Genomic DNA, 14,914 nt, shown 5'->3' with positions numbered 1-14,914 from the left:
GGCATATCGATTTTATTTTGCCCCAGTAGCTACCACACTAGCTCTCGTTTCTTCACACAGCGAGGCACTGCAGAAGTGCAGGGTTGCATGCAGTCTGCAAAAACAGCACTAGTGACGCCTTTATAGCTGTAAAGATTGTACTTTTTTCCCCCAAAATTAATCATGTTTTGTGTAACAACTATGTCTTTATTGAAGTTTGCTGCAGTCTGGATGTCTATTGCTGCATCCTCGCTGGGCAGCCCTAGGGCCAGCGGCCCCATGCTTCAGCCGTGCCAGGCTCCACTCCAATGGGAAGGCAGGACGGTCGAGTACGATCATTATACCGGCAGAAACACCAGGGCCGTGGTTTCCTATGATGGGCAGAACCAGCGCGTCAGAGTCTTGGAAGAAAGGAAGGGATACATCCCTTGTAAAAAGTAGGTATTAAAAATCATCTATAGGCAACCGGTATATAATTATACAAATAAGACGGTAAGAAGTATGGAAGCAGGCCGTCTATAGCATTTATGCACCGATTGTGATGTGCGAGTGAGTGTTTGTGTTATGAAACAAAACAGACCTGTTTGTGGGTGCTGTACAAAACGGTATAGCCAGGGCTGCGCTGGTTGAATCGTTGATGTTTGTTTCACTATTTATTTACACGTGGGAAGTAATATAACCTTTTTGTAATTCCATGTATGTTAGTACCTCAGTAGACTATGCCTAAACATTACGGGTCGATTGCAGTGTACCAAAATTAGCCCACTTGATGTGTTTAACTAGTGGATTAAGCAGGTTTAGTCCACTTGGACTAAAATCAGTACACATGCTAATCCCGTTTGCAGTGTGCCATACGATAATCACCACAGGTTGATCATCCGCTAAATCGGACTAAACAAGATCCTGATTGCACCCTGCCAAATCGGACGTGAGATGATGATCCTGTAGGTGCACTAATTTTAATAGTACTGTGAAGTATACGACTAATTTAGTAAGTTTGCTCGTCCTACGTTTTATACAGCACATTTTAAAACAAAGGCAGCGCCATTATTATTCTCTGAAATTAAGTCTGAAAATTATTAAAATGAAGTGAAGCCTGAAGCATTTTCGTTCAAGGTTCGCTCGCCGATGCCGTGTCGCTTGAAGCGCTTCATCATGCTCAGTGCAAGGTACAGCACGTTATCATTACCTTGTGTCGTCGATGCACAATATTAAGCATTTATAGATTTTCTAGGTAGACTGAGAATGTAGCCTATAATTTAAATATGCGGCACATTTTTCCTTTTTTCTCATTTATTATGGTCGAGGAACGAAATATTCTGGAGACTTTTTTTTTTTTTATTCATAAAAAATGTTGCAAAAACTGCAAGTGCCACACAATAAGATACCCCTATATTTAAATAATAATAATTAAAAAAAAACAAAAAAAAAAACAGAGATGCACGTTTGATGTATTCAGTTTAACCAACTGAAACGTCAAATGTATAATTAGTATTATATAAACAACACATTTAGAACTTAACGTTCAGTGTCAAAATGCAAGTATGATCCGCTAGTGTGGAATGTGCACAAAATGTGCAGTTAGGCCTAATGATTATGAAATATGTATTTTAAATGTGTTTGCCCGAATCACGTATAATAATAATAATAATAATAATAATAATAATAATAATAATAATAAGAATAATAATAATAATAATAATAATAATAATGAAGTTAATGTCACTCTATTCCCCCTTAAAAAAAAAAAAAAAAGCAGCGTTATAAGGGGTAGCAAAACTATGAGAATAATAGCGTTTAACATTCTTTAGTAACGTAATAAAAATAATACAGTGTGTGATTCCAAGTTTATATTTATTTACAATAACATTTATAAATGAGTGCAGCTGTTGCAAAACATAAGACTGTTTACTTCTTGTATGTGTGGAAACATACGAAAAACGTCACTTTTTTTGAAGCTAACAAGATTTACACATTAACAATGACTACAAGCATAGACAGTAACACAGTCAAATCACTCTAGGCCACTTATTTCAAAGTTCATTCTCACAGAGGGGGAACTCCTCTATGGCACCCATGGGCATTTACTCCGGCCCAAGACGGATTTTGATAAGAAAACAGCGGGCAAACATGGCACAAATAGAACATTCCAGCTTCTTTGGGCACAGCAAATGCAACACAAATTGAATAAGTAACTGGGGTGTTTCAGGGGTTAAATAATTTTTGGGCCACATATTTCGAAGTTGATTCTCACAGGGGGGTACTGTTCTGTGGTACCTATTTCTATTTACAATGGCCCAAAAGGAATTTTGATACGAAAACAGCGGGAAAATAATCAGGATCTTGTTTAGTCCAGCTTAGCTGATGATCCACCTGTGGTGAATATCTTCTGGTACACTGCAACCGGGATTAACAAGTGTACGAATTTTAGTGTAGCAAGTGGACTAAACCTGCTTAATCCGTTAGTTAGATGTATCAGGTGGACTAATTTTGGTACGCTGCAATCGACCCTAAGGGAACAAGTGTTTGACATTGATGTGACTGCTAATATGCGTCGCAGGTTGTAACCCTGAAACTCCCGTGGGGTCAGAGGAAAGCACCGTTCTATACCGTGTCGGGAGTTGGGCATTGTTAGGCATGACGCTGCATGTACTGCTAGAATCCCACAAGCTCATTTGCAGAATTTCTGTTATTGCACCACCTCGTGTTTTCGTTGGTGATTGAGAACGGTATGTTTATTTGCTTGACGTGGGTTCAGCATTTAATCACACGAATGTCAAGCATAAATGAACACAAATACATAGTTTAGGAAGAAAGAAAGATTCACTACATACAGTTCTGGCCAAAGGTTTTGCATCCCCCTATAGAATTAACTCATTTTGCTTCATAGTCGAATGAAACCAGCTGAATAGTGTTACGTTAATATATTGAATTACATACTGCTTTGTAGCTTTCCATATACTGTACTTAACGAAAAACTAACAAAAATAAAAAAAATGGTCTTCAGTTTTAAAATGAAAACGTTTGCTAAAATATGTGTTTCTTTCAAAACTTTACATTTGTGATCTATATAATGAATGGAAATGCATGGTGGAGAAAAATACTTTAATATCTGCTGCTTGTTCAGCATCCCTACTGTGACCAGCCTCATTTATTATTTTTGATGGTTTAAATGTTTAAAAAAGATGTATGTCATTAGCTCATGTTTTTCACCACACCCATACTGAAAAACAGAGGGTCAGTTCTTCAAGTTTCCATGGTTCGTTTTGCAAGTTAACTGCATTTCTGAAAACATTGGTACAACATCATTGGTTGTTTGCAGTGCCACTCAATCAGCTTTCGCTGGAAGGACCTTCCAACGGTTGACACTCCGTGTGTTTTTTTTTTTTTGGGGGGGGGGGGGGGGGGGGGGGGGGATAAATGTGGGGATGTGGGATTTAGAGGGTTGGCAAGTTGTCATGGCTTGGGAACTTGGTTTTCGACTTTTCCATAAAATAGTAGAGCACTTAAATCCCTAAACATCTTAGCAGAGCGAAATTAACATTTATTCAGTAGTTTAAAGAAAGTCTACCTCAGTAGCTATATTGAAGATGTCAATGGATAATGCTATGATATATTGAAGGGCAGGTGTACAATAAATTGTCAGCGTACTTGTGTCGACACCTTCTACTGCGTCTCGGTAGGAGTAGCTGAAAATGCAAAGGCAAGTTAAAGTAAATACGCTTTTGAGGTACACTATTCTGGGCCACTGTAATGTTGGGCTGAGCCCCTTTATGTATCCTCTTTTGATGTGATTAACTACAGCGTGTTGAGTAGATCAAATCTCAGTATGAGAGTAACAGAACCTAGAACCCACTCTGAAGTATTACACAGAATATGTTTTATAAAAGGAAATGCAAATAACATTTGAAAAATGCAAGAAGTAACAAAAATGATATGATGCATTCACATAAAAACATAAAATGCGAAGCTTGACTAAGATTAAAAAAGAAACAAAAAATTCTGAATTATATTCAGGTAGGATAATGGATTTACACCTTTTTCTGAATTATATTCAGGTAGGATCATGGATAACCCTTTTTTATTTTTTTCATTTTAGCGACAGTGTGCTTGTTGAATTGCTTCTCACATGCAGACAGATATGCATGCAAAAATATATATATATATATATATATATATATATATATATATATATATATATATATATATATATATATATATATATACTGTATTCCTTCAAATTTAAGATGCAACCTAAATTTACCACCCTGAATTTGAGGAAAAAATAAAACATCAAATAAATATGCATTTATAAAGATGTAACCTCAATTATACTGTTGTATCGTACAAACAGTGTTGTTGTAGATTAACCATGGATCTTGTTTATTGTGCAGCGTATAATATACTGTATAATACATAAGATGGCATCTCTGTCTTACACATACCACCACTCACTTACGGCATCACACACAACAGCAAGCACGACACAACACTCCATGACATCAGACAACATGTAACCCTGCAACCACAACAGCATTGAGCTTGGCATGTCGAAAAATCCAGGGATCTGATCAGTATTTCCTATGTGTCCAAGCTGCTACTGTTTGTTAGAAATGCTGAAATTGTAAGCGTTTCTCTTGGAATTTCTCAGGAAGCTTGGTTTGTTTTTTCTCAGCAGTGTCACGTTGCTGCTTGTGTATTCGGGCAGACACCTTTGTTGTCTTTTCACGGCAGTCAGTCACGTTGCTGCTTGTGTACTCGGGTAGTCACGTCTTTTGTTGGTGATTTTAATACATGCATCACTATAGTTAGGGCTTCTAGTTTTTGGTTTTTATTTTCCATCTCTCTTCCTCCCTTTAAACCTTAATAGTCGTTAAGCCTTAACTGAATACCAGATTGTTTCAATTAGCGATTCAGTACTGGAAGCTAACACAGTGGAAATTAATACGCTGAATTCGGCTATTACAGCCAGAACGAAATGCAGGTTCAAATAGAATCAGGTGAGATCAATACACTTCGTTTGTTAACTCAGTCAAGATATGAGGGTAAAAAGAAACCACTTTCTTTGGTAATTAGTGTTTGATTAAGAAAGCAAATTGGCTTAAAATATGTTTAAGGGGTCATCACATGATCGAAAATGAAACCTGAAAACTAAAAGCCCTAACTATACTGTACTTGAATTTAAGATGCAGGCTATTTTTGAGAAGCAAAAAATGGATAAAAAAGCACGTCTTAAATTTAAAGGAATACGGTATATATAATAGAATTAAAGCCATTGTTAACGTGAACTTAGATTAAACACATTTCCTGATATTACGAATTTTCTACAGTTGCTTATTCTCTAAACACACATTTCCTGTTTGTGTGAATTATTTTGGAGCACCCCCCCAGGTAAGAAAACATTGAATAATATTAATCCTATGACACATTTCAAGTTGCCGTAGTGCTCACCCATCAATGCCATTTCTGTGAAGCACTGCAATTAATGTCCTTGCAAAAAAATAAAAAAAAACGGTGATTGTGTTGAAAGTGATGGATAAAGGAGAAGTTAGACAACTTGTGGAAGTGGAAGGGTTGAAGAGCATAGACAGCAGTGCTTTACCAGGCAAATTGAAAGATGCTTTCAGTTTGGTCTACTGCTAAGACTGCTGTGGCCACTGACTGTGTACAAGGTTTCCTTGACAACAGTTGAGAAGCTGGAAGCTTTAATCGGTTCATACGTCAGGAAATGGTTGGGAGTTCCACGCTGCCTCAGCAGAGTGGGACTTTACGGTAAAGGAATACTGCAGCTACCAGTCTCTGCTCTAACTGAGGAGTTTAAGTGGACCAGAGTCTGACTGGAAATGACATTAGTAGATTAAAACTGGAAGAAAATGGACGGCAAAGAAAGCTGTGGAAGATTCTAAGGCTGCCCTTTGAATCGGAGATATTATGGGGCAAGTTCAGCATGGAAAAGGAGGTTTTGGTCTCAGTTCAGCTCCTCCTACATGGCACAAGGCAACCCCAGCTCAATGGAGGAAGCTGGTAGTCAACAAGCAAGCAAGGTGCAAAAGCAGGAGGAGAGGATCAGTTGTGTAAAGGCCGTTTCCTAGGCCAAGCAGGGAGAATGGATGAGATGGGAGAGTGTGGAACAACGCAACATTGGCTGGCAAGACCTATGGACAGTGGAAAAGAGCAGGACCAGTTTCCTCATCAGATCAACAAATGATGTTCTCCCATCACCACAGAACCTAAACCTCTGGGTGGGTGAGGATCCCTCATGTCCTTTGTGTTCATCACCTGCAACACTGAGGCACATTTTGACAGTATGTAAGGTGGATCTTAGCCAAGGACGGTTTACTTTGCGCCATGACCAGGTACTGCGATGTTTGGTCTTAGCATTGGAAGACAAGTGTAACCTGACCAATAAGTTGCCACCAGTTCCATCAAAGCATTACACACAAAAGACAATATTCTTCCATTCAGGAAAGCAACCACCAAGAAAAGGTGTTAAAACCAAGCCTCGCCCAGTGCAACTGGAAGCTGCTAGAGACTGGAAGATGCTGGCAGATGGTGAACGGCTTTTCCACCTGAGAGTGCAACCACTAACCTTCGACAAGACATTGTCTTGTGGTCTGGATCAGCACGCCTTGTTCATCTGGTAGAGTTAACAGTGCCATGGGAGAATGCTGTGGATGAGGCGTATGAGAGGAAGAAACTTCGATATGCTCAACTAGCTGCTGAAGCGAAACAGCGAGGATGGAGAGTCCGAGTTTACCCAGTGGAGGTGTCGGGTTCAGTGGCCAAGAGGTGCGTCGCACGGTGAAGAACTTATCTGAAGCAGCAGAAAGGAGCAGCAACTGGCTGTGGTTGAGACGGAAATATTCTGGATGGGGATCTCAAGCACAATAGAAAGAAAGCAGCCCTGATGTACAGGTAAGTAAGTTGGGCTGAGTTCAGTTGGGGACGGAGAGGTGGTGATGCTGGGATGCCAGAGTCACTGTTGAGCCCTTTTGAGGTGTCGTGGGCTAGTCGACGAAACAGAGGACAGAAGGTGCCCACTTGAAGACCCCAGAGATGTACTCTACTTAGCTCAATCCAGACGGTTGTCATGCTGATGTGCTGGGGAGGCCGCGCTCTGGTTGATCCCTGGAGCCAGCATCGCAGCCGTTGTGTGGGCTGATGCGCTGGGGAGGCAAATAAACTGATCCCTGGAGCCAGCATTACACTTCAGCCATCAACACCAGGCAAAAGGATATCTACATCAAGAAACGCAAATGTATGGGGATGCAGATGGATCACATTAGTTTACTGTAAAGCTACGTCTTAGTTGGTGCTTATCTTGGCAAGAGCCTAGTTCAAAGCAGCATGAAGTTTTTAACAACACAGTAAAAGATAATTTATATATATATATATATATATATATATATATATATATATATATATATATATATATATATATATATATATATATAATATATATAAATTCTCTTTTTACTAAAGATCCCTGAGTTCCTCTTTAGCATGGTAATAGTGGTATCAGTGAACCCTAGACCCAGCACAGTCTCTGTATGCAGACCACAGGTTGCAAACAAGATAGTCCTATCAGATTTCAACCATTAGTCTTATATGTTATACCGCTGGCCCTTGTTCAGCTTGTGCTTTCAAATTTAGACTAGCCTTGCCCTTCTGTTCCAACTGCAGACTCCTTGCAAAAGTTAATATGGAGTTGTCACTGCATCTGACTTCCTCATCTCTGAAAGAGTGTACTGAACCTGCATAAATGCTGCAGTATCAACATTGTACACAATGTGGTCGAGACATTGACTCCAGGCAAATTAGAATTAGAAATGTTTGTAGATTGTAGAAATTAAAAAATTGTGTACTGTATACCAAGTATCCAAATTGTTAAAATGCATTCATATTCTGCACAGTCATCGACACACTAACGTCACATGCAAAACCAAAAAATAACATCAAGAAAACATACTTTCATATTTGAAATTGAGAAAAGTGGAAGGTGTGTTCATGTACTTCTCATTGCTCTCCCTGTTGAAGAATAAAAAACAATACTTGTTGTATGTTGTAGGGATTTGAATTAGCAAAAGCCCTCTGTAACACTTCTATTGTTTTTCAGCAATGCCAGCACCTGTACTTGCTGTGAACATGCTGATGTTTAGAAAGTGTGTCTACCAGTCGAGCAGTGGCACCTAAATCACCTTTGTGTTGACATCACAATGAATCTGTGCTACTGTTCAGAATGTCTAGTTTATAAATGACCGTCTAGAATCTGTTTCTGTCTATTAGGAAAATGGAAACATAGCTGAAACTGGTACTGTTGCTAAGCAGATGTGCAGGTTTGGACATACCCACGTGAATGTTCTCTTAATAACAAGGTGTTCAATGGGAAGAAATCCTTCATGAGATACTGGAGTATCCAGTAATAAATGTGTACTTGATATGACAGATGGGACATTTTAAAATGTAATTTTCAGTTTCAGAATATTTCTTACATATAAGATTGATGAGATTGAATTGCTTTAGGTTTGCCCAGATTATTGAATAGCTGTTCTGTAGCATTTACAATAAATATATTCGAAATTCAAAAAATGCACAAAGCTTAATTTGTGCTAATGCTCTATAAATCTGTCCGTTGAACAAAACTAGAATGAACTTCTGTGAGGTGTACAGTATGTACCATAAGATTTCTGAATTTCTTATAAAAGTTTTGCTACAAAAATAAATCCAGATTAGTTTACTAATATAAAAATGATTTCCTGTGCAATGGAAAATGTTCAACAGGGACAGTGTTCTATTTTTATACCAATATTATTTACAAGTCTTGTCCTTCTTGGTAATGCTTCTTGCACGGAGCCGTCTTTGAAGAATAAAGTATGAGTTGTGCATGTCTTTTTGTAGCTGTGTTTAATATTTCTATAACAGCAGAGCTCCCCAAATCTATTGGAATTCCCTGTTTAAAAATATTAAAACATAACACTGGAGACAAGACTCTCAGAATTATTGAAAACACTGCACTTGAGTTAGTTGCTTGACATTCATGATGTTTTTAATAGTTACTGTACATCACTGTAGTTGTAAGCATGACCCGTAACTATTAAACCCATCATAATTGTTAAAATCAATCTCTTCTGTGTGTTAAAATGGTTATGGAGCATACTGAACTGGGTTCACTGTAAATGCACATCCATTGAAAGGTGCTAGTCAGGTAATGGCCTAACAGTTAAAAGTCCAAATATTTCTAGTTGTAGTTTTATTCATACTTTTTTTAACTTTAAAAAAAAAAAATCCCCCTTCATCAGCTAAGTTAGCCTGAAATGCTGACTTAAAGTTGAGGTACACATAGACTATTGTAGCTGCCTTCGTGGTCTCCTAGACCCCCACAGGTATATAACAAGCTGTTTCCAAGCTGGGAGGGCTGGTATATTTAAACAATAGAGCACAACAGGGTGTGTGTCACCAGGCCTCAAATGCGTTGTCAAGTCGAGTTCTTTCACCCGCAGGAGAAACACGCATTAGTGCTGTGTTGAGATTTTACAATGGTTGTGAGGTCATTTGAAATTAAAAACTAAAAATACCGTTAAAGAGATTGTGGCCATGTCCTTACAGCCACATGTTTTCTGTATGTTTGTGGTTTACATTTACCATTTACTATGCAACGGAACAGTTCTTAGTTTTTGTTTCACTGTACCTCATAATCATTCTGATGTGTTCTTGTTGCAGTTACTCAACTATTTTTTTATTTATTTTTTTTAGTCTTGATAATTATGTGCTGCTTTTCATTAGCATACCATAGACATGTATAATAAAGGCTGGATCAGTCGAAGTGTCTTTGTATTAGTTTGCTCCAGCACCCTCTAGTGTACAGCCATGTATTGCCATGAAAACAAAAGTAAAAATAAGAAAACCAAATTTGAGGACAGACTGTTTAAACTACTGTAGTATACATAATTATTTAAAGGAGTGCTAACCAAAATCTAAGTTCTTGCCACTTTTTAGCAGTTTTTGGGGAATGTATTATTATTTTTTTTACAACAAATTAAGCTTCTAGGTATCAGGAGCAAGTAGGTACTTCTACTTTGAAGTTGCGCCAATACTGCGTTAGTGGTCTTATTTATAAGATCATTAACTCCAGTGTCAGTTTTAATCTATGTTCTTTTTTGTATTCCACAAACCTGGCCGGTTAAATGTGATGTTTCTGTTGTTTCCAGGTTCTTTGAATATATCTACCTGTACCAGAGTAAGCTGATGTTTCAGATTGAGCAGATCACAAAGCAGTGCTCCAAGATATTTCTTCCTGATGCTTGGGACCCCTATGATATTCCAGATAACTCCACCTATGAGGATCGCTATTATATTGGGGGACCCGATGATAAGATAGAGGTGCAGGAATGGTCAGACAGAAAACCTGCACGCAAAAGTAAGTTTGCTTTGAAGGTATTATTTGCATCCATGCATCACATGTCACACTAATCTTGGACTAGCCAATGTTGAATTGTGTGAGGCAGTTCAAGAGTTAGTGCTAATCAGGGTCTGTGGAAACAGTCCTCCATTATAAAGTAGTTTGAAAAGGAAACCTATTTAAACAAACATTTCAGAAGTCTGTATTCACAGTTTTTCATGGGTGCCTTTGCATTGGCAGCTGGCCACTAGTTGGAGGTAGCTGAGATACAGCTCTGTTTGTAGTTATGAACCTTGCTTTTTGTTTTTATGATTTCTCTTCTGTAGGCCGACACTAATTAAAAGAAGGGGTTGGTTTTGTATTTGGGATACAATAAGATTCCAACTATTTAAAACCATTCGATCTGATATGGCATACCACTTTAATTATGGTAGATTATGTTTTTGTTCACAAAAACTCCTATTTCTAGTTTGTTAGGGTTTCTGGTGTATTAATGTTGCTGGTATGTGTATATCCTGTGATTAGAACTGTATGCATTCATATGCAATTTATGTACATGTATTCATTTATAGATAGATAGATGGTTACATACATACATAACTGATATTGAGAGATAAAGAAATTGTCCGCTTTCAGAGAACACTTTGTCACTCTGTTCCCATCCAGGTTTTGGTCCTGGGCAATACATTTAAAAGACTTTTCACCGCTGTTTTTGGCTTTCACATCTCTCAACAGAAGAACATCAGGTCCTTTGTGTAAACTTTGCAGAAACCTGCACAAACTATTTTGATTTTTTTTAACGGATGATAAAGCGCACCTTTTAATATATGTGAATTACATTCCATTTACTTTCTATTTTGAACTGTCTGCAGGTTAGGTACTTTTTCAAACCTTGTTCTACAGGTGCCCTTGGGAGCCCATACTGGCAAGCATTTGAGTTTTTTTTTTCCACTGGATCCACAGAATCAGATATTGGGGTTCCCATAGGATACCCTTCCCTATGTACAAATAGATGAACAGGCTTTGTTGACCTTAGCAACGATTGCATTACATTGGGTAACCAAGGAGAGCTTCCTCCCTGAGGATTCAGCCTCCTTGCCATGGGAATTTTGTTTCTCAGCCCATTTGTATTCATTGAATCTTCTGTAAATTGATTAGTCTTCACAAGCAAAAAGCATGTGCTGAGATACATGGATAAACAGCTTGGCTGACAATGATCTAAATGTTTAAGTGGCCCAAATAAACCTTGTTTGCCTTTCCACCTGCCCAAGCTGTAAATCCGAAGCTATTTGCATCAGTTAGGTACATGGTGAACCTTTGTGAAGACTTCTGTATTCAGATACTTGGTTAAGATGGTTTATAAGCAATAATGTTCTCATGGCTGGCAGCGATTCGGTCTTATTTTCCCAGGACTGTTGAGCAGGCTGTTGACCGGTTCTTGTGTTCTATAGAGCCTCGTGCATTTGCTGGTTTTACTGTATTGTCTGAAAGCCTACTGAGCCTTTTTTAAATGCTTGAATTAAAGCCTCGGTCTCGCACTCCAATTTGATTCCTTGATAGGATTCAGTGATGTCTGTTTAATACATTCTTCTGTTCTTTCCAATACACACAAAATCATCAGAGGACAAACCTTGTATCTGCATTCCGCAAAGGTATAGGCAATAAAAGATACTTGCATTCAATGGCAATCATTTCAATTCAGTGCCATGCATGTCTTTCACAATGTCTCCATGAAGAAATGTTTGCCATTTAATTTTTTGGGGAGTATTTCTATATACACCACCAATGAGTGTTTTATTGTTATATACCCAAAGGTATTTTCAGCTTCCTTACTTACTGAAACCAGTTTGCTGCTTTTCACTGTACACACCACAAGGTGCCTGTAAAGTGATCATGCACTTTCCTCAGATAATGTGGATTCCATTCCATGTACTTTTACGTTTCAACTTCTTAAATATTAAACATACTAAGAAATAAAAATACTGCTTCCGTGTCTAGTAGGCCTTTCAGAGTCACATTTTTAAAGAGTAATATTTACAACCAAAGTAGCTGTTGCTGCTTACAAAAGGTACTGTTTCATATCTATTTTAGTACCCTGTATAATGTCTGAATCCTTCCCTTGCATCATACTTTAATAGAGAAACTGTTTGGTTTGTTACAGCTGAAGCCTGGGTTGGAGTTTATACAGTCAAGGACTGTTACCCCGTGCAGGAAACGTACACCAGGAACTCCAGCGTGACAACCTCCACCCGCTTTTTTGATCTACAGCTTGGGATCAGTGACCCAGGCGTGTTCACTCCACCCAGCACCTGCCAGTCGGCCCGGCCAAGAAAGATGAGTGAAGGCTGCTGATTGTGGGCACCAGCTGCCACAGACATCATCAAAAATAATATACAAAAAAAAAAAAAAAACCCAGCCTGCTGACATGTTAACTGGATTTTAAAGCTGCTAGAAGTCACATAGGAGCAGTAAAATGCATTCTAATTAGCTAGTTAGCCAAAGTAATATTTTAACTCATTAACTCAGACCCTGCTTAGCACTAATCTTGGATTACCTTAACTAAGGTAACATCCAAGATTATTGCTAGTCATGGTTTGTGAAACCAGCCGTAAGTGTTTACAGTCAATGTAGAGAACTCTGAGTCTGAAGTCTGATTGTAGTGAATGTTTTGTTTGTCTGTTTTATTGCCTATTAAGTTATTTATTAAGTTACAGAATAATGTTTGTGTTCCTGATTAATATGCATAAATAGATATGGAGTAGATGTTTTGTATTATTATTATTATTATTATTATTATTATTATTATTATTATTATTATTATTATTATTATTTTATTAATTCTTTATTATTAAATTATTTTTTTAGGTACAATAAACCAATGAGGTTGGAATCACAGAAAACTAAAACAGTGGGTGGTGTTAAACTAAACAGTGAATCTATTAAATATGTAAAACTACATAATTACTCATTAAATACAAATTGATGTCAGCAAAGAGATGTCAATCAAATATAGCAAGAGGCTTCCAGGTCTGGTTATCAAAAATATGTTTATAAAAAAACTTGCAATGCAAATTATAACATTCTAATAGGACATTTAAAAAGTTGTTTTTATTTAGTTTGTGACCTCGTCATGTGCTGTAGACTTATAAGCTTGTTGACTGTTGCGCTTAGCACAAGCAATAATAATAATAACCCTATTAAGTGTTAACACAAGTTTGTGGCATGTTTGTGTGGAATTTTGATTAAGTTAGGCCATAGAACTAGGAAATAAAGTGGATTATAAAGTGACAGTATGTGTTTCTTTTTCTAGACCACAACATAACTTTTAGCTGGGAAAAAAGTATTTTAGAATAATATGTATTTGGAAATAAACAGGGCAAATATGGATCCATTTTCACACGATTAATCAGTAATGATAGTAGAATAAAAATCTAATCTTTAAAAAAAAAAAAAAAAAAAAAAATGTATTGCATGCATTTTTCCAAAAATGCCTTTTCCCCAGCTAAAGAGTCTCCAACATCTATATATTTCCATGCTGTTGAACTTCAGTCTGCTCTACGGGCAGATCTCATGTTCGCTTCATTGTTTGCGTCTGAATGTGTCCAGAGCAGTCCAACGGGTAAACCCAATTGTGCAGTTGATTCCTAACATTTGGGTGTATGATAGACACGCTAGGTGCCGACACGTGTGACAGAACTGCATTGCTGATTGTGGACAATGCATCTAAAACATGCAAATTGTGTACTCGACCTGCCTAATCCCACTTTACAAAGCATTACCTGGAGCTGGAGCATCAACCTGTGTTTGGCTACCAGCTCTGCCTCCATCACTTGATGGTGAACATCCTTGTAAAAATCAATAAAGTATCTTATTAATAAAGTGTCTCCTTATAAAAGTATTATAAATTGCATATTTCCTGTTTTTGAGCAATCTAAAATATTAGCTTTTTTTTTTTTTTTTTTTTAAATCCAGGCCCTCTAGTGGATGCACAAATATCTATATATCAATAGCAGTGTGAAGGAATGAGAAACTCCCGACCACTGACTCTGGATTATATCATTATTCATCAAAGAGAATAAAGAACTGAGTTGCACCGTTCATTGTGTTTTTAGTTTATAAACATTATCTTTATTTTCTATCTATTATAGATTAAATAGGGCCCATTTTACAGCATTTACATTACTTCATGTAAGGATTATCAGAGTACCACATAATATGAATGAGTCACTATGTAGGAAATATGACAGACAAATAATTGATCAATTATTTATAGCTCAGTTTTTTGCTTCCCTGCTGGACAACGTGGAAGTAGGCCTCAATTTCCTTTTACATTGCTACTGTAGTAGATGTGACTTTCTGAAACATATCATTGTATCTACCCTGAATCTGACAGGCTAAATCTCAGCATGGATACTTGTATAATAATGTTTCCAACAGCAAATAGGTAATATGCACTTTTCAATGATTTGCTAACCAGAATATTTCTTTTGAAGCCAAGTTTTACTCTCCCTGTGGTTTCCGCGATTTCCTAGTGTT

The 14,914-nt window shown here is 37.5% G+C and overlaps 1 protein-coding gene across 1 annotated transcript; it reads left to right on the top strand.

Moving 5' to 3' along the window:
* epdr1 (ependymin related 1) lies at window positions 1-14,257 on the top strand. Its single transcript, XM_041244540.1, has 3 exons — window positions 1-416; window positions 10,188-10,396; window positions 12,540-14,257. The coding sequence occupies exons 1-3, from the start codon at window positions 163-165 to the stop codon at window positions 12,728-12,730; spliced, it is 654 nt and encodes a 217-aa protein (XP_041100474.1). The 5' UTR covers window positions 1-162; the 3' UTR covers window positions 12,731-14,257.
* Window positions 14,258-14,914: the final 657 nt, after the last annotated feature.

Source organism: Polyodon spathula, chromosome 3, assembly GCF_017654505.1.
Source record: "Polyodon spathula isolate WHYD16114869_AA chromosome 3, ASM1765450v1, whole genome shotgun sequence".
Lineage (NCBI taxonomy): Eukaryota > Metazoa > Chordata > Actinopteri > Acipenseriformes > Polyodontidae > Polyodon > Polyodon spathula.
This window is presented reverse-complemented; position numbering and strand designations above follow the sequence as displayed.

What these genes read in the sequence shown, in the direction of transcription:
- epdr1 (XM_041244540.1), top strand. Translation starts at nt 163, where the DNA reads ATGTTTTGTGTAACAACTATGTCTTTATTGAAGTTTGCTGCAGTCTGG. An exon ending in GGATACATCCCTTGTAAAAA is followed by an intron (nt 417 to 10,187) that starts GTAGGTATTAAA and finishes TGTTGTTTCCAG; the next exon opens with GTTCTTTGAATATATCTACC. An exon ending in CAGAAAACCTGCACGCAAAA is followed by an intron (nt 10,397 to 12,539) that starts GTAAGTTTGCTT and finishes GGTTTGTTACAG; the next exon opens with CTGAAGCCTGGGTTGGAGTT.